The sequence below is a fragment of the Paralichthys olivaceus genome, chromosome 4 (assembly GCF_024713975.1).
Source record: "Paralichthys olivaceus isolate ysfri-2021 chromosome 4, ASM2471397v2, whole genome shotgun sequence".
In the NCBI taxonomy this organism is placed as follows: Eukaryota; Metazoa; Chordata; class Actinopteri; order Pleuronectiformes; family Paralichthyidae; genus Paralichthys; species Paralichthys olivaceus.
In genome coordinates this window covers 12,721,891-12,742,117 of record NC_091096.1, presented here as the reverse complement: position 1 = coordinate 12,742,117, position 20,227 = coordinate 12,721,891, and the positions used below count along the sequence as shown (strand labels likewise).

General features: G+C 42.2%; 1 protein-coding gene across 8 annotated transcripts in view; it reads left to right on the top strand.

Annotated features, from left to right (window-relative positions):
* The first annotated feature begins 1,204 nt into the window (after positions 1-1,204).
* The window catches only part of osbp2b (oxysterol binding protein 2b), a 42,743-nt gene continuing 23,720 nt past the window's right edge, over positions 1,205-20,227 (top strand). The window contains exons 1-3 of one of the 8 annotated variants that reach the window (XM_069523751.1): positions 1,205-1,703; positions 6,646-6,693; positions 8,579-8,787. In XM_069523751.1, coding sequence (XP_069379852.1) covers positions 1,543-1,703; positions 6,646-6,693; positions 8,579-8,787 — 418 coding nt within the window. In that variant the 5' untranslated portion in view covers positions 1,205-1,542. Of the gene's footprint in view, positions 1,704-6,645; positions 6,694-7,683; positions 8,411-8,578; positions 8,788-11,708; positions 11,820-11,916; positions 12,135-18,248; positions 18,710-20,227 lie in introns of those variants that run through there. The other 7 variants (XM_069523752.1, XM_069523753.1, XM_069523754.1 and 4 more) reach the window with 7 other exon arrangements.

Sequence of the window (20,227 nt, the reverse complement as noted above, 5' to 3'; positions counted from 1 at the left end):
AAGCATCTTTTGTGCAGACTATAAATTAAAATAATCTCTTCTACAAGACAGAGATTTACAAATTACACGTGAACCTAGCAAACATGTATCAACAACCAATGGCCGAGGGGTTCATGGGCCCCTGGAGGTCTGGGGCCCTGCTTGGTATTCCAGCATTGTGGCTAATCCAGACATTGATCACAGTGATCGTACATAACCTGACACTGAAGTGACCCCACAATGAATTCAGGTTTCCTTTCACTTAATGATAAGATGAAAGTGACAGGGAGCCAGAGGCTTATCAGCACTTTGCCCTGTTATATGGTCCAGGTACTACTCATGTTGTGGGGACCTAAATCTGTAACTTTGTGGGGTCTCTCTAATGAGGACAAAAAGTAAGTCCCCATAGCAAAAATCATTTTGCGAATACATGTTTTAAGGATAGTTTTAGGTGTAGGTGAAGGATTAGGGTTAGGTAAATAGAAACAATGGTTGAGATTAAAATAAGTTTCCCGGAAATCAATGAAACTCAATGTAGTGTCATCTGAAGCCATGGAGACACAACTGCCTGTCTGTGTTTGTGTGTGTTCCTGTATTTATATCTTTGTGAGGGCCATTTTAAGCATAGACCCAATGTGTAAACCAAAATGTCCTCACTTCAATGATCTGTTTGAAGGGTTAGAAATAGGTTTAGGTTAGGTTAAGGGTTAGGCAATTAGTTTGGATGGTTAAAGTTAGGGTAACAGGCTATGGGATGTATTCTGTCAATGAGTGTCCTCAATAAGATAGAAGTATAGACGTGTGAGTGTGCACGCATGTCAATCTATAGTTACGAGGGCCAATTTTGGTTCAATTTCAAAGGACATTTTGGCTGGTCCTCGCAAATTCAATGGGCCGTTCGAGGGTTAAGACTTAGTTTAAGGGTTAGGGCTGTTAGTAGGTTAAGGTTAGGGTAAGGTAGGGGATCTATTGTGTCAATGAGTGTCCTCACAACTATAGAGAGAAAGTGTGTGTGTGTCAGATCCACAATCAGCTGTCACACCGCATGTCAAATGTTTAGGAATGTTGAGATAACAACATCACGTGGTTCAGGTCTGGATCATAGACTTGAATTGATAGAGAAGCAGTGCCCCCCCCCCCCCCCCCCCCCCCCCCACACACACACACACACGCACACACACACGCACACGCCTCTCTGTCGTCATGGAGATCACGGTTGGTTTGGTGACGGCCATGCCACGTTACATGAGGCCTGGCTCAGGGAGTTCGAGTCTATGCAGCGCAGCTCTGTGCTGTGGCTCCTCTGCAGTCCGCATCATCAGCTCACAGTCACGGTATCACTTCTCCTTCCTCCGCTGTCCGCTCCGGAGTCATGTGAACGGCGGTGTCTCTCTCCGTAGACCGGACCGGACCCACCTCCGTCCGTCCGTCGCTCTCATTCGTCAGCGTCCCCCCCCACCTCGGTGGTTCTCCACGCAGGGGTAGTGTCTCTGTCCCTCGCCCCCGAGCCCCGCGGTTTCTCTCCGGTCTCCTCTCGGCGTGCTTGCGGCGCAGCGGTGGAGGATGAGCGAGCAAGGGAAGGGCTCGGCATCCGCCTCTGCCGCGGCCCCGGCGGCTCCGGGATCGGACACTTACAAAGGCTGGCTCTTTAAATGGACCAACTATCTGAAAGGGTACCAGCGGCGGTGGTTCGTCCTCAGCAACGGCCTGCTGTCATATTACAGGTACATTTTACTGACGGAGAGCTTTTTATTCTGATATCAGTGTGGGTGCATCACCACCGCTGCCTCAGCCTCAGCTAACAGCGGCAGGCTAGCGATGAGTGTTTACCTCAGGCTGACAGGGACAGGACGGGTCCGCTTCTCGGAGACTGGCTGTGGGTTGAGGAAAGGTACCAACACACCCAGACTAGTGGACAGACAGAGAACAGACAGAGAACAGACAGGCAACAGACAGACTGGTTGACATCAGCCTCAGCGTTAAGTTTCCTGACTCAGTAAAGTGACAGAAATGTGGACACAGCAAGTGTCAGCTAGCAAACTAAGCTAGCCCGCTATCCCCAGCACAGTGGAGTGACAGCTGAGGATCCAGCTGCTGCTCACTCACAGGCACACCGTGTACTCAGATCAGTCACCATGGCAGCTTTGGCCTTTTTAAACTCTGACTGTCATTGTTTCAAAATATTATCCAGAATGAGTGAGCGTCATTCCACACCAACCGAGAAACTCATTAATGAGCAGACATGGCTCAGGTGGATCTCTGTCAGGAGATAATGTATCAGATATGGTCTCAGTCTCTCCTGATCAGCTTGTTCTCAGTCTGTCTTCAGTCTGTCTTCAGTCTGTCTTCAGTCTATCTTCAGTCTGTCTTCAGTCTATCTTCAGTCTGTCTTCAGTCTGTCCTCAGTCTGTCTTCAGTCTATCTTCAGTCTGTCTTCAGCCTGTCCTCAGTCTATCTTCAGTCTGTCTTCAGTCTATCTTCAGTCTGTCCTCAGTCTGTCCTCAGTCTGTCTTCAGTCTGTCCTCAGTCTATCTTCAGTCTATCTTCAGTCTGTCCTCAGTCTGTCCTCAGTCTATCTTCAGTCTGTCTTCAGTCTATCTTCAGTCTATCTTCAGTCTGTCTTCAGTCTATCTTCAGTCTGTCTTCAGTCTGTCCTCAGTCTATCCTCAGTCTATCTTCAGTCTATCTTCAGTCTGTCCTCAGTCTGTCCTCAGTCAGTCCTCAGTCTATCTTCAGTCTATCTTCAGTCTGTCCTCAGTCTGTCCTCAGTCTGTCTTCAGTCTGTCCTCAGTCAGTCCTCAGTCTGTCCTCAGCCTGTCCTCAGTGTGATCACACAGGTGGAGGCTGTGAGCAGCAGACTCACACCTGTGGCTCAGGTGCTTCTTGTGAGGGAGTCATGTTTCCACAGGTGTGTGTGCACAGACACAACACAGAAACAATGTCCTAATCATCACTTGATGTTTAGTTTTGTATGGATGTTGTATTATTTTATCCACTGTCTTTGTTTTTAGATTTTGTATTATTTTATTTGCTGTCTTTGATTTTGAATGACATTGTATTAATTTGCCTCTTGATATTTTGTATTCTTGTTTTTATTTGTCCTCTGACTGAAGCACTTAGTAACAACTGTTAAATAATTTGTTACTATCATATAATAATTATTATTATTCCTGGATCACAAATATTTAGTTCCTCCAGTTTACTCCAACACAGAGGTTTTAACATGTCACAGAATTGTCAAAGGGCATAAGAACAGTTGGCTTTATTCATTAAAATAGTTTTACCGGTATAGTTATTTAAAGTCTTGTACATCTTTTTTCATTGTCACTTTACTGTTTGATTAAAAACCCTGTTAACAAGTGAATTAACTGTTACATGGACCAGTCTAAAGACTTTCACTTGTGACCTTGGGAACAGTTTGTGGTGATAAAATGAGCTAAACTCTTAGGGTCACTCTTCTCCCATTTACATAGCCAGATTCATTCACTGAAAAAGATGCTGAGACTCAACCAAAAGCTGTTCAAAATTATCACAACTATAGGTGGACCCTTGAGTTGTGATAATTTTTTCCCACAAGATCTTGATTCTTTTCATCTGGTTGCATAGCGTCGCTCATGCATGTTTAACCAGCTTGCTCGCTGCCGCTTGACTGCTTTTGTCCACATTGAAATACTGTGCTCTGTCGCCTTTTAGGTCACACTGCCCTTGGTGCACATTTACTAATTTAAACTCACCTTAAACTTCCTGCTATGTTCCGACAGGTCCCTCTTGCCAAGACAACCTATTAATAAATAGACATTTGGACCTTTTCACTGGAAGCAATTAATGATGGCTCACCGGGAACCCCCCCGAACCACCTGGAATATTTGTTGAGACAGTTGTTCACCTGGACTGACCCAGTTTTTTTTTTTATCGCTCACAGCAGAATGAAGGTGCACATACAACAGCACTGTTAGTCATGGCTGAGACACTGAAGTGTAAACAACTTAACAAGATGTCATTAAACAACCTTCTAACTCTCTGTGCTAATGCAAAGTATAAATGCTTAGAGGAAAATAATTAATGTGACACTAAGCGGATCCCTCCAGGATAATTGTCTTCTCAAATGTCATCTTTCACTGCAAGGTTAGAGGGCAGAAATTGGCGATGACGCAGGAAGGGATTTAGTGCCTTGTTCAAAGGCTCCTCTGCAGGGAGAATTCTTATCGGTATGAGGGTTTGAGTCCTGTGACTGCAAGGCAAAACTTTGACTCATGATGTTTCCCAGCAGCGCCAACGGTCATACATGGAATTTTCTGATTGGATAGAGGACATATTTTACCGACTGTGCTTGTAGAAAGCCACATCCCAGGGTTTCCGCAGGGGCTAAAAAATTCTTTAAAATAAGTCAAAGTCTCAAATTTTAGGCTTTAAAAACTATTTTATGTGTTAAAAATGCTACTTGTGTTGAGCTTTAAAGTAAGATATTTTAGAGAAATATTTTACATTTGCAAACACCCCAGTCAGAATTGATCTTAGTTGACTCAGCTTGTCTGTTGGAAAGACTACAGCCTCTGTCTGTAGTTTGAGAGATAATGTGGCTTTTGAGAAGTTAATTCACTACTCTGCTACTTCACCTGATCTTCAATGATGGGGAAGTGTAAGTAATTCAGACACTCTGATTTTCCTTTGTATCTGTCGCACTTGACATAGGTCTTATGGTCTTTAAAAGCTCTTGAATTTAACTTGTTAAAACCTGTAGAAACACTGCCACACTTTCTCAAGCAGCCTGATTGTCAGCAAAGTGTTATTTGACACAGGGGTATGATAGCCAAGGCCCTCTACTCCTGCCTACGCTGACGGTGAAAGGAAAGATGCCTGTTGCCTCTATACCCTCTATTAATAGTCCATCATGTTGTAAGGTGCCTGCTGTCCCTGAGGTAAAGGTAGCCCGTCCACATCTGAGCACAAAGGCAGTGAGGCGTATGAGTGGGCCCCACTGCCGATGTCTTCCTGGCAGGACATGCTGTGACTGTCTGACTTTGCCTCGTCGGGCCGACTGTCTGCAAGTTAATTAATGTATCTTCACCATGTGACAAGCGATAATTATCTAGCATCTCAGATTTATACCTCCTTTGCACATTTTTACCACCAAAGAGGTTATGTTTTCAACCCTGTCCCTTTGTTGGATTGTTGGGTTGTTTTGTTTGTTGACAGATTTCCAAAAATGTGGTGAAAGGATGGGGTACAGGTCAGGAATGAGCCCATAATATTTTGGTACAGATGAGGACTGGTTAGCAGATCCAGGATTTTTTTAATTCCTTCAACATTTTCACTGTTCATTCATGGATTTTAATGAAATAAAATCAGGCACATTTAGCGGACTGATATCTATGGGTTAGGGTTGTGTTTGTTTAAATCAAAGTTTAGTTTGCAAATACTGCTGTGTTTGAAGTTGAGGTATTGTAAGAAATGTGTCAGCTCCCTTGTTAAAGAGGAATCAGTGTATGATGTGATTCAATGGAAGCAGCCCACAAGCAACACCTATAGAACCAACTCTAACTTGCAGCTGGAAAAGCAGAAGGACAGTGGACTATAATCAATGCTCTGTGGTCAAACTCTCACACTCAGCACCTATGCCTGTTAAAATGTAATGAGTTTTATAGAGATTGAACATTGCACTTGTTATTGATTACTTCTGGCACTGATGCTGCAAGAATGACTGTCTTTCATCCCATGTCAACCTTATGTCTTTTATTTGTAGTTTAAATCACCTGAAGAGCTCCATTGTGCCGGTCCCATGCACCAGGAGTGTGACAAGATCTTCCTCTCTCACTGAATGCCTCTCATTGCTAATTTCTTAATTGTCTTTTTCTCCCAGTTTTAATGCTCTCAGCACTTGTTCACCTCTTAAAGTAAATGCGGGCGGCTTTGCTGCTGGGAAGATTACAGGACATTAAAGCTTTGAGTGCTATTGGAGCTGCTGTATCAGTGAATCCGGCCTTGTCTTTCATAGTAGAATAGATCTGCCAGGTTTTCCGCAGCAGAGTAAGTAGATGGTATCAGTTTAAGTGCTCAATCAGTGGGGGGTTTGTCACAGTTTTTGTCCCTCAGGTTTTGGTGTTACTTGCGGCAGCTCCTGGGTAGAGGGAGGCAGGGCAGAGATAAGTGGTACCTTGGCCAACCTTGGGCCCAGCTGCAGGGTAAAGCCTGAACACTGTTTACCAGTCTGGCTCATCAGCTGAGCGACAGGGGCAAGAAATGTGAATGCTCTGATCTAATCTTGTTAATGGGCACTTTGTTTGTCTTAGCACCAGGCTACGTGTGTGTGTTGAATAACTCTGTGTTTTTATGTGAAGGTGAGAGAAGCTGAGTGAAGTTAAAGAGAGGTCACATTCTCCCCCTCTCATTGCCTCACTCTTTGAGCAGGTCATGTCATGCCGCCCATCATTGCTTTGGTTTTCTTGTCTTATGTTTGCGTTTTGTCTTCAACTCTGTTTCTCTGGCCGTCTCTCCATGTCTTGTGATATTTCAGCTCCCAGCCACAACAAAACCATATCTACACTTTCCACCTCTGAGTGCCTATATCCCCAGCTTGCCTGTGTGTGTGTGTGTGTGTGTGTCCTCATGCATGGCTGTCCGTTCTTTGTTATTCACTGGTTGTTGTTCTGTCATTACATGCTCCAGATCGGTGGACTTGTGTTTTATGAGGATATGTTCACAGGGGACTGACAGGTAAAAGCAGTGCAATTCTTTCCTGGCTCAGCGCAACATGCAGGACCCTCTCTCATGCCCTCAGCTGCCCCCCATCCCCCCTCCCCGCTAGAGCCTCAATGCCCCTGTTGTCCTTATCTTTCTTTGCCAGCTTTTCTAATTTCCTTGACTGTGTGATTTCATGACTTTTGCATGGCCTCGCCTCCCCGCAGGGCAGAAGTGATCCACATGGATCTCATCTCACTCATCAGCAGCACATTCAGTTTGTTGACCCAGTTACAGCCAGGACACCGCAGCTCTGCTCTGCTGGGCGAGGCTGCTTACTGGGCCGTTCAGGATATCTGAACACCTCACGGCTTTGCATGGCCTCAGTGCGATCTCGTCTGCACAGCCAATGTGCATCGAGTTCCAGCAGAAGGTACACTTAAGTGTTGTTCTGGACACCACAGCAAGACTTAACTTCAGCCAATGGAGGCAGTGTGAGGAATTACTGCTTGGCAGAGCTCATAAATATGCTTCTTAGTAAACAGGGTGGCACCCACCTTGTCAGTGTCAACATAGACTGGAGCTGGTGTAGAGCTTAGTGCAGCTGAGGGACAGCTGCATGTGGCAGTGAGGGCTCACTGACAATGAATGAAAGGAGCATCCACATGATAGCATCCACATGATTGCATGGCTGCATGCTTCAAAGTGGTTGCTTCCTAGGATATGGACAGGGAATAGTGACATGCAGGTGCAGAGGATTTGGATGTTTTATCTGAAGCAGCCACCACAGCATGTGATTTTTGCTGATTAATTGCTGTTGTATAGTTAAAGGTGTTATTCAGAAAAAACAGCTGTGTGTGGCTAGACTGAAAACCTGCATGCTCTCTGAAGGACGTAATGGTCCATCCCTGCCCGGCGGCTTAGCTTTTCTAACTGTGACAGAACATCAGAGCTCCAGCTTTCCACCACAGAACTGTAATATAATCCTTCTCTTGACTCTTCTCATTTTAAGTTAATCAAATCAGATGCTGTAATGCTGTTTTAATAAGAGCCTTTTTCTAAAACTTGTCAGGTTGTAGACTGTCTCATCATGAAAAAATAAATCCCACTGTGCTTTTCTAATTTATTTGAAAATATATTGTCAGTGGATAGTACATACATTTGTTTAAGACCTACACGGTGCAAATATGCACAAACACATTTAACACTGTTGCCTCTTCTCTTTGTTTTAATCTCTTACCCCGCTGCTTTGGCTCTCTCTCCCCTGATATCTCTCTCTCTCATTTTGTACCACCTCTCACACTCTGTTCTCTCTTTGTTAAGGCTGTTATTCATTGTTTGGTTTTGTTCACTTCACAGGCCTGGAGCCAGACAATGGCCTTGTTATCTAGGCTACTGTGGCCCACTGAATGTGCAACAGTTGGTCTTAGTGGAGGCCATATATAATACCCACAATTCTGCACACCCACAGCAGGACAGGCGGGTCACACTGAGCGAGTTAGGAGTTCAAACTATCCCATTTGTTTTACGAGATATTTCAGGGCTGTATGAATCAATACGCTTCAGATAAAGTGTGTGTTTAGACAAAAGAAACATGTACTTTCACCACTGCTTGGCTTTCAAGGAGACTTATGACCTGACCACTGGGGAGGTCCTCTGCCCCTCCTTGCCCCTCCTTGCCCCCCTGCTTGTGCTTATGAGCCATCGGAATGTCAGTTGCATTATCCTACAACCACCTTGATGAATTATGCTGGTAATTTACAAGATATATTTTTGAATAGACCTTTTTTTGGATGGACACTGTGAGCAATGGTGATTGAATAATATCTAAGATCAGGAATTACAGCTGTTATTATGTCTGCCTGTCATTCTCTTTCTCTCTCTTTCTCTGTCTCTCTTTCTGCCTGGTATGTTGTTGCAGGACGCAGGCAGAGATGGCCCATACGTGTCGCGGAACAATAAACTTGGCCACAGCGCACATCGACACAGAGGACGCCTGCAACATTGTCCTGAGCAGTGGCGGCCGCACGTACCACCTGAAGGCGAGCACAGAAGTGGAGAGGCAGAGATGGGTAACGGCGCTGGAGCTGGCTAAAGCTAAAGCCATCCGCATGATGAACGATCAGTCTGGTAAGGGCAGATGATGCAAGGAGACTATGTGGAAAATATAAGCTGCATACTATCCCTTTTATTGAGCTTATTTAGTTCAAGCTGCAAGAACATCATGCACACATCTAGGCACTGCTGATGTTAAAGATCATAATCTATCTTTAAATAAAGGCTTGGCTTGTGTTTACCTTCTGAATTGAATTGTGAGTGCAGCTATTAAGATATTGAAAGATTAAGATCCCTGTGTGGTGTGTGTGAAAGGTGTGCTCAGTGTTGATTCAACATATTCACCATACTCAGACCAGGCAAACATTTGATTTTCCTCCAGCCCCAGCATTTGATATTCAGCACAGCTGGTGTTTTCAGCTCACGCCCTCCTGCTTTCATGTTATTTAGATTCCAGTTCGAGCCAGGAGAGGGCAGAGCTGTCTGGTCAGTCCAGTTGGAGAAAGAGTATGCTAATGGTACCGTGAGAACTGAGCTTCCATTCATCCTCCTCCTAACAACATAACACTCTCCTGTCCAAGAGGGACTTATTCTTGTATGGTTGTATAAGGTGACGCTGGTCAAAGGCTGTGGGAAAAGCCTGGGAAAGCTGTTTTGTTCACGTTTCACTCTGGCATTAACCTAAAGCTTCTCTGCCCCAGTCGTTTTGCAGAAAGAAAGCACACAGACTGAGACAGGCTACATATATTCCTTTGGCCTCCATTTGAAAGTCAGATCACTAAATTTAGACTGAGAGAGAATCTGGGTGCTTTTTAAATTTGCCTTTTTGGGAGAGGAATGCTGGTATATTTTTTATTTTGAAAAGGTTAGACTATTGAGTGGCCTGTGTGTGTGTGTGTGTGTGTGTGTGTGTGTGTGTGTGTGTGTGTGTGTGTGTGTGTGTGTGTGTGTGTGTGTGTGTGTGTGCGTGCGTGCGTGCGTGCGTGCGTGCGTGCGTGCGTGCGTGCGTGCGTGCGTGCGTGCGTGCGTGCGTGCGTGCGTGCGTGTGTGTGCGCGCGCGTGCGCCCAGCAGCACAGTCTATTATAGGGTTCAGCTGTACTGATGCTCGGCTACCTTCTTGGTTTGTGCAAAGATCCATGGTTGCATTTTAATTATAAAAGCAAACCTAATAACAATAAAGCTCTGTATGTAAGCTGACAGTATAACCACGTTTTTACTTTCCATTAAAATACAGAATCTCTGTTACAGGTTAGATGTATTTACATAGCTGACATTTGTTGTGGGAGTTTTGTCAGAAAAGTTGGAAACAGCAGAGGCCATATTAGTGGACATTTTAGTCCTCAGTGTTCAAGCTTTAAAAATGTTGCATCCTACAATTCCTCCAATGCACCTAAATCACATTAATTAGACCCTCTAGACTTAATAAACTTTCTGTAATAGTATAGTAATATAAAGTCAGAACCTCTCAAACTATTTCATACATTTTCTAGTATTTTCTGGATTATTACTTGCCATAAATTAGCCTTTAATTGTATAAGGCAGTAAATTCTTTGTTTAAGCTTTGAGTCAGTTAAAGCTTTAAAGCTTAGAGAAAGAACACGTCTTTGTATTTTCCTAACATTTCCTTTCAAAGCTAATCGATCTGTGGGAGGAGGGTTTAGGAGAATGTGAGAAAGAGACAGTGTGAGTGTACAGAAAATCATAAATCTGCTAATGCACCTGCCACCAGGGGGCCACTGGGGCTCTAATATGTCAGTGAATAAAGGTGAACGTCTTCAATGTGTTCATCAAAACTAATTTTATAGATCATTTTACCATCCAGCTCTATCAGAGCATCTCATCTTTTAGCAAAGGGCTAGGCAAACAGTGACAGGGTGGGTCCATTCAGTAACCCTCCAATCCTCTCTCTGTCAGTGAAACAAAGAGCTTTGATTGATTTCCTCAGGAGAGCACTGGACAGATTAGGTTTTCTATTTTGTATGCTAGATTACATTTTTTGCATCTTTTATTTATTCTATTGCTCCACATGTGCGCCATACTTTTATTCTAATTTGAGATGACCGCAAAGAGTCTTACAGAAACTCAGCTCAGAGAGATTCCTCTTCCACTCTAAATCCTGATTTAGTTGTTTTCATTGTTTATGGAAAAACCCAATAATACAAACAATAAAAAAGAAAGAGGCAGAAGAAAGACAAGGGGTGATCCACACACTGCCTCTATAGCGACAAGATTCTTTCTTTGTAAAACTGACCAGAGTTTTGAATCAATTACTTCAATTTCTCATTTGTACTGTTGTCACATCTGCAGCCTTTCTAAGCCTTCTCTTTTAAATTACCTGTCCTCTCATGAGTGCATCTTGTATTCATTTAGACTCAGATTGGATTTGTGACAGTTTACTGACGCTAATCATTGTAGCCTGCTTCGCATAAAAACAGCAGGTGGCAGTGTTTCCCCTCACTTCAACATGACCTTTCTTCTGTGGTCTGCCTGCCTTTTTTTTCCAGTGCTTGTAAAAGTGTGATCATAGCCCCTTGAATTGCTTTCTTCAGTGGTGGCTTGAATTTGCAAGCCTGAGATGCACTCCTGTTTGAATTTAACTCAAGTGAATATTAGCTTAAAAGGTGGATTCCTTTGGAAACTGTGAGGATTTAGTGGACATTTGTGTGAAAAATATGAGTAATTCATAGATTCTGGAACCACTCATCCAATCAGTGGTGTTTCTGGGTCGAGCTGAGTTCCTGCAGATACAGCTGAGGCAGGCAGGAGAGTAACAGTGCCTGACCTTGAAGTGCACAGTATGCAAGCTGATGTTTATCTTGAACAGTCCATTAATCAGTATCACCATTAGACAGTAAGTGAATCAGACACTGCAGGGATGAGATTTTACCTGAAATGATTCTGGTCGTTTGCGTGAGTAAACCGAAAGTCACAGCTCAGTTATTATATATTATATTACACTTTACTTACAATAATCTTGTGTTATTCTTTTGTGCTTTTGTTTTTCTGTATTTTTTACACTTATTGTTACATCCCAGCTGCTGCTCCCTATTTACATTAACAGGTATTGCTCTGTCCATGGTCCTGAAGCAGTAGGGATATATAAGAGGTAAGAGGATGACGTGAGAACAGATATTTCTTTTCCCCTCCCTATGTTCACTGGCTCTTCCTCTCTCTTCCAGGCTCCCTCTAACACTCACTCGCTCTCTGGTGCTCCTACCCCCTCCCTCTTTCTCCCTTGCTTTCCCCTTCTCTCAGTAAACCGTTTACTCTGCTTTTCTTCTGCCGGTGCTTTAGTTCTGAATGTAATGACCTTCTGCTTTGTTCAACTCTCCTCCTCTATTCAGCCGTTTTCTTTGGCTTCTTACGTTGTCCTGTAAAGTCTGTGGAAAAAAACTGAAGAAAGATAAGCTACAGTCTCTTTGTAAGTACGAGGCTTTTCTTCCAGTTGTGTTGTGCTCAGGAATCTGTGTGTGTGGTGTGTGTTTGCATGCATACATGCGTACCTGGATAACACGATAAAAAGGCTGCTATAGATTTGTTTTTCATCATATAAGTGTGTGTTGGCTTAGTTATAGTGGATAAAACAAGGGGATCTGTACTTTTAACATTTCAGAGATGATGTACAGTTGACGTTTGGCACTGAAACCGTTAAAGCAAATTGTGAAGAGACTTTTTCACAATCACAGAAAATAGAAAATATTTGCTATGCATTTATTTAGTACTGTATATAAATATTTTGCTCTTTTGTTTGTATTGTGAGAGGGTGATTCGATCTTTCTGGGCAGGGCAGGAGACTGATAATGCTTGTGCTCACACTTGTTTACATAGGGATACATTCAGGTTATGTGAATAGCATCTGTAGCTTCCTTTACATCAATAAATTCATGGCTCATTCATGGTCTTTCAATGATTTACCAGTAAATGGAAAACAATTGTTCTTTAAAATGAAATCTGGAACACTCTTAACTGTTATGGAAAATATTCATGTCTACTCTGTTCATCAAAGTAGAACAAAAAGCTGCATCTTAAAGTATTTTTAACAAATGCAAGCAAGCATACTTTTATTTTGTATAGTAAATATTTATATAGTTTAGATTCATCTGCAGCTGCTACATCTCTGAATTCATGAAAGGATGTTATGAAATGACAGATGGCTTGCTTATCATCCTCATTAATTAGTTCTGCAGTGGCCGTGTATCGAATCACTTGTCCTTGTTTGTTTCGGATGTAAAAGCGTTTGCCAGCAAGGGTTGGTTTAGCTGGATCAGCTCGGTCCCCACTGACAAGTGAGATGGAGACAAAGCCATCAGGGTCAGATTCAGTCTTAGCAAATAAAATGTCAATGCTGGATGAAGCCAAGCTCCTAACAGATATCACAGATACTGTGGCTACCAAAGTTATCAACCTGCTAAAAATGATCGTCTGGGTTCTTTTTTTAAATCACGTGTTTCATGTGTGAATATAAAAGGAAAGTGTCTCTTTGCTGTGTCACAGTGGATTGGATTTTACTGTACCTTCCATGATCTGCATGTCCTTGTTGACCATGCACACATATCGATCTTGGAGTACTGTAATAATGCTGCAGAGGTGGTTTGAAAAGTTGTGATGGATATTTTGACCACAGCCACATTATTGTCTTCGAAAGAACCAGTCAAGGAATATAATGTTCCATATACTTTAACATCTGCTGAAAATAAACGAGGGAAAGCATCTGAGTGTCTGTCAGGAATAGCATTTAAATGTTAATTAGAGGAAATTTTATGTGATGGTTGTTACCTCTGCCAGGTAGATCAGAATTTCTCGCCTCTCTGTTTATTTATTTGTTGGTTTATTAGTTTGTTTGTTTGTATGTCAGTAGGATTACCCTAAAACAACTGATCCTTGGTGGAAGGATGGGACATAAGCAAAGAAAGAACCCATTAAAATCCAGATCAGTGGGTGGATCCCGGAATTTCTTTTGTCTTTTACATAGCAAGATTGTATGTATTCTTTAACATTTTTATCAATTTCCAAGAATCTTGAATCATGAATCTTGATGAAAAAAAAACAACTGACATATTTTAGGGACTAATTTCTTTAAGTGTGTGAATTGTGGTGCAGCCTGATATGAATAGAATTGGACCTTGGTGGATGTATGAGCTCTAGTGAGGCCATTTTAGTTGATTCTGTTTTTGAGACACTGTTTGCATCGATCGAACAATCGTATTGCATCACTGGTGTTATATTGTGCTGCTTTGTCCTGCTAGGGTTTGTCTGCTGTGTGCAGCTCTGAGTGTTTACAGTAACCTGCTATATGTGGCGTGAAAGCTGAATTCATTAATAACCTCACATTGTGTCCCAGTTGACACTCACATTTTCTTCCTGTCCCTTTTCTGCTTTATCAGCAGCGAGGAGAAGTTGAGAAATAGAGAGCGCAGATACGGGCAGGCTATTAAAATATAAATTAGTGGAACATTGTGCGAGGCGGTCAGCTACAACAATAGTGGTTCATTTCTCAGGCTCAGTTATTCATTTTCCTCCTTTTTCATCCGCTTAGTGGGTTTCCGTGATGTGACCCGTCCTATTTTTTCCCTGGTCAGGTGAAAGTGTTTGTGTCAACTTCTGGTCTTTTCTTCACAGTCAGCCAAGAGTGTTTATTCTCTCAGCTACAATCTCGCACTATGGCTTCAATGTGATAGTATTTTGCTGTTGTTTGAAGGCCACCACTGTTGGAGGCTTAGTTCTCAGTTTTTATTTTTCCAATTAAGTATTCACCTCAGCTCTCTGAACATGATCTTAACAACTGTATTGGTGGAATCTGTGGGACTGAATACTTTTTGTCTGCCTCCATTTCAATAGAGACGTCTGGACTGTGGCTCTTTCACTTAAAGGTCCAGTGTGTAAGATTTAGGTGAAAGGGATCTTTTGGCAGAAATGTAATGTAGAATAATCCTCATGATGTTTTCAGTAGTTTGTTTCATCTAAATTGTATGAATTGTAGTTTTCTTTACCCCAGAAAAGGCCCTTTATATATAAATACTTTATATTTACATCTCTACGGAGGCCGCCATGTTTTTTACTATAGTCCAGGGGGGGACAGAAAGGCAAACTCCTCTACTATGGGAGAGCACAGGAGTTTGCAATGGGACAGGTTAGAACATTATGTAACTACTTTATTTTGTAGTTGCTTTTTTTGTTTAACTTGTTTCAGTAGCAGTCTTTGCTTATACAATGGTTGGCAACTGTTTGCTTTAGATTGGGATCTGTCATAGGTTTGGAAAAGACTTTGCATTGTACTTGCAGTCTCCATGGCTGCTGGCATATAAAATGTTTTTCAGCAATGTATCGTTTGTCAGACATTATATTGTCACGAAGTCTTTCTATCTGTGATTTGATCTTTTTGTTCTGTGAAGTAGATTATCAGTTCAAAGAGAGTGTCTTTATTTACATATGAATGAGAAAATGTTTTTTTACAGTTACTTCTACATACTTCAAAGTATGTGAAGCAATAGATTCCTAAAAACCTCAAAACTGTCAAGGGGACCAATGCATTTCTATATTAAGACTCCACTAGATAGCTTTACATGATTCACAGTGAGAAAAAAATCATCTCAAACTATGATGCCTCAGATTTAAAACAAACACTTTGAACTCAGACCTCCTTAAGAAGTTCACTCTGAATTCTGAATCTTCAAATGATTGGCTACGCTTGTGAGCTCCTCCTCATCCTCAGAGGAGTGGACAGAACAACATCTGCAACAACAAAGATTACAGTAGGATGTCTCTGTTCAGTAAATATCACCTGCTTGTTGTGAGACATAATACTTAATAATTTCTCTATATACACCCCTATTCATAGTTCTACATGTGGGAAGTGTGCCACAATACTGACTGAAGTGCTGTACTAATGTTGTTAGTAAAAAAATGTATTCTGCTTTCACCAAACAACTGAGTGGGTCTTCATTGGTTATTTATATGCTGGAGCCAATGAAATCCCTACAATACTATTCTAGTAGACTGGTTTGGGAGAATGTGAATGGAGTCTGATGCCTGAACTTCATTTTTACGTATGTTTCCATCCTCATTTAAAAGTTACTAACACATTTAATATGAACCTCTCGCATTGTAACATTATAAAAATGGCTGAATATTAAAAAAGCACAGCCATTTTCCTATAAAGACACTTCTCACTGAGGTAATTAGTGTTCCATCGTTATCGGCTGCCTTGCAGAGATTCTACCTGAACTTGAATTTGTCTGCCAGTAATGAGTTAGTGCATGAAAGACCTGATGATTCATTGCCCCAGCGTATTGAGAGTCAGCTGCAATTTCACTCTGCTGCATGGCACCTTCAGCTGAAGTGTTTTGTCTTTTTGTGATACTGAATCATCAAGTCGATGCATGATCTTCTTACTATGAACCAGCACAGTCTGAGGCAGGAAGCAGTAACTCCGAACTCTTGCATTTTTGGTTAATGAACACTCTTCCACATCCTTTTGGATAAGTGGGTTATTATCACCACAGAAGGGGTCCATCAGGAGTCCTTATTTTCAGCTTGTGTTTCACTGCAGTTGATGTTTGTCTTTCTGCTTCGTCCATGGAAAAAGCACAGTGTCTCACATATTGTGGTCTTTTGACATGGATCAATAACATGTACATGGCTATAGCTGTAGGAAAGGACACAGCCTAATAATTCAAATGGTCCCAGAGTTAGAACATGAGTGTTGACCTGAAAGCTGAGTGGTTACACCACATACCACATGGGCACAAACGCTATGAGCAGGGAAGCCTTGGTTTAGTTCCTGGCTGACGTGACCATTAACTGCACATCCTGTCCCTACACTTCTTTTTGTTGTTTCATGTGTTGTCAAGTATATTAAATTAATTGAAGTTTCATGCTTCATTCCCCCATCGAACATGGCCTGGGGGATTTTGGCAGTGTTATTTATTAAACGTCCGACAATCTGTCCCTGTCAGCACTTCTCTAACCTTGCATACAATCCACAGAGACCCTCCTCTGGTATCCGCCTTTCCTTTCTTTAATACAGAATCCCTGCGATATGTATAAAAATGTTTTGTGTATTTTATCCATGCTATGACCCATGGAAGAAGGAATTAGTGTTCATGAAACACTGACAGTTTGTGTTTTTGAAATACACTCTGAAGACTGTATGAAGGTCACTGACATCACTCGAGTACATATAGATTATTTAAACATATCTGTATAGTTAACATTAAAATTTGGCCCTATGGAGACCATGTTAAGAAAGCAAAATGTTTTATTACTACAGGTAATTAGAAATGAACAGAACCCTGGCTCATGACATATTCAAACACATTTAAGAGATGAATAAAAATGGTAAATGGCCACATTTATTGCTTATTACAGAAATAACAGTGAGAATATGGACTTATTATATCAAGACTAGTTGATCAACTCTAAGTTGGTCAGATGTTATTAGTTGATTGTTGTAGTAATTCTCATTTCAATCATGTGAGAATCAGACTATATATTTATCCATTAGTTATGAAAACTGCAATCAGTACATTGAGGTTGATAAGAGATTCAAAGTGTGTTCAGTTTATCATCAAACCTCATGTCTGTGTGATACACTTATTCATTTTCAGATAACAATATGACATAAACACAATAACATGTGATCGCATATAAAACTAGGAGGGTCTACTTGCACTAAGGCTGAAACCCTAATTCGCCATGTTATAAGGAAGAGGGGGGGAATTCTTCTTCTGTGCGTCATCTCTCAGCCCTCCTGAAATCCTGTTGACAGACAGCAATGAAACTTAGCCTGGATGGTTCACTGCCCTGCATCATAGTTACGCATCAGAGGAAACCATTATTTTATGTGTCAAACGTAAAGATCAGTTTGTTCTGAATCAATAATGAGGATAGCAGAAATTTGTGAAACCATAACAGAATATTGTCATACTGTAAATCCCAATGTGATCTTCATGAAACTGAATGACGTATGCACTGAATTAGTGTCCAGTCCGAATGTAGATGCCGTAGCATCATTGCTGAGAGGAGGAGCATGGCTTCAGGTTGCCAAGGTGACCTTGAGAGTACAGTGTGGTACAGTGTGATATATACTTTGGGAGTAATTTTGAAATGAGAAAAGTGAGGCATTGAGGCATTGAGGCTTGTAATTGTTGCCCAGGGCTGATACAGCTTGAGGTGTGTGGCACACTGACCTTGACCTCACTGTGGGGGGTGGAATCTGAAATGATGTCAGTCTGGTGATCAGAGTTGAGAGAGAGGATGACAGAGGAAGGATACATTAATCAGTGGGAAAGGAAATTTAAAAAATGTATGACCTTTCACCCTTTGTGAAATGCCACCACTCTGAGTTAAGATGTCATGAATTGATGTGACATTTTTTCATCCCTCGTGTCACCTCATGGTGTCATTTCTGAGGAGACATAATCAATCTCTGCTATTTAACATTCACAAAATATTTGACTTTTGCCATCCAGCTATGAAAGAATCCGATGGGAGGTAACAAAGAGGAATCATGCATTTTGGTCTTAGTTGTGTGGATGACTGCTGGCTGCTGAGTCCTGTCTCCTTTCTGCTTCACTCACTCACTTCCTCCCTCTCCAATCTGCACTGCACTGAGAGAAGCATGTGGCGGAGAATTGTAAATGTGCAGAGCTCTGTGAATATGTTTCCGCCGTGTGTGTGTGTGTGTTAGGGGAGCAATGCAGGAGAGGAGATGCAGATGCACCTGCAGTGCTCCCCACATCACTGTATGTATGAACTGTAAGTATATGTGTGAGAATGCATGTCTATGTGTGCACACTGCATTGCTTAGTGGAGAAAGTCGCTGCCTCAGCCCCCCCCTCGCCGGGATGATGTAGCGGCCCAGGGGCAGCGTTGTGTCTCAGGGAGCGTGGATTGGGATCTGGGCCGCAGAGAGTGGGATGAAGGGCCGGAGCTGCTGGGAACCAGGGACGGTGCGTTCCCTCTGCAACTCGGGCTGCCTGAGTAAACTCAACCAGGGTCAGTACCACGATGGCGAAAGCTACAGCACAGTAGCATGGAGCTGTCACAATCCTGTCCATCTGTTTCATGACAAAAACTCACTCCTCATGCCATCTCCTCCTCATCCTGCATCTGAGAGGTAGCCGTCATTCCTTCATCCATATTTCTCCATGTGGCATTTGTCATCTGTCACTGCGGATGCTCACATTTCTGCAGCCTCCTTTAACAATGCAGTGCCAGTGTCTTTCCTCTCCTGCGCTCTTCACTGCATGCAGTCACCTTCCCTCTTTTCCTTCGCTCTCCTGTGCAGTTCTCATCCAGACTCCTTTCCTCTCTCTCTCCTGTGCGCCTGCTCCACTTCACATTTGCATATGGATGAGTCGGAGCCTGCCAGGCCTATGTGTTATGTTGGCATCATGGATCTGTGTATGCACATTATGTGTGGAGAGCATATTGCACTATTATAAACTGTAGAGTGGGGCCAGCTGTTTATCCCAGGGTCCTAGAACCTGTCTTAGTGAGGATAGGACAAGTTTAATTTGTTCATAAAATGGAGTGGTGAGGACATTGTCCTCTCACAAGCGATAGCAGCCTGCATAATATGTAGTTCAGATGATTAAGGATTTTGCACAGACAAAAATCTATATTCTATTTCTGCTTGTGGCAGGTTAATAGCTTCCAAAAGAGTGTACTTGTTTTCTGTATATTATTATGCCACCATCAAAGGAACAATGAAACATTTGTGTTTTCCCCTCACTGTCTCTGTGCATTCTGTTTTATTTTTACCACCTCTCTCCCTTCATCTATCATTTTATCGCCTGTGGCAGAGTTGGACAATGTTGAGTTGAACAGCTGTGCTCTGAAGCCCCAGGCTCCCAGTCTCCTTCCTTTGCTGTTTGCTCAGTGAGATGAGTTTGGCAAAGGTATTATAGGACATGTTGTTTTTAGCTTGTAGAGAGCAGGCTCCTGCAATATGAATGTTGGGATGTGTTGAAATGTCACAACTCAACTCTGAGAGACACACACATGCCAAATAATCATATCTGGTTAGACATGTCATTGTCACTGTGTTGGAGGCAGTGCTGCAGATCGAGGCCGGCGTTGGGATTTATAAAAAATAGAAAGCAGTTTAAGAAGGTTGTGAGAGGGTAGTACAAAAATAATTCCTTAATGACAAGCATCTGAAACATTTGGGACTTTTGTCTTATTAATTGTTAATGATCAAGCAGTTGAATCTAAAAAATCCAATATGATAGTAATAATAATAATACATTTTATTTATAGGCACCTTTCAGATTACTCAAGGTCACCTTACACGGCAGGAGAAACTAAAGAGTTGTCAATATTGAAGGATAGATTGTCTGATTTTGATAAAATGGATTTTGTGCCATTAAGGAGAACTTCGGTTTTTATCGCTATTGAGTTTTAGAAAATTGCAGGAGAACCAGGACTTGATTTCCTGTAGGCAATCAGAGAGGGAGGTATGCGGGAGGATGGAGGTGGGTTTGGTTGAAAGGTAGATATCTGCACTACAGT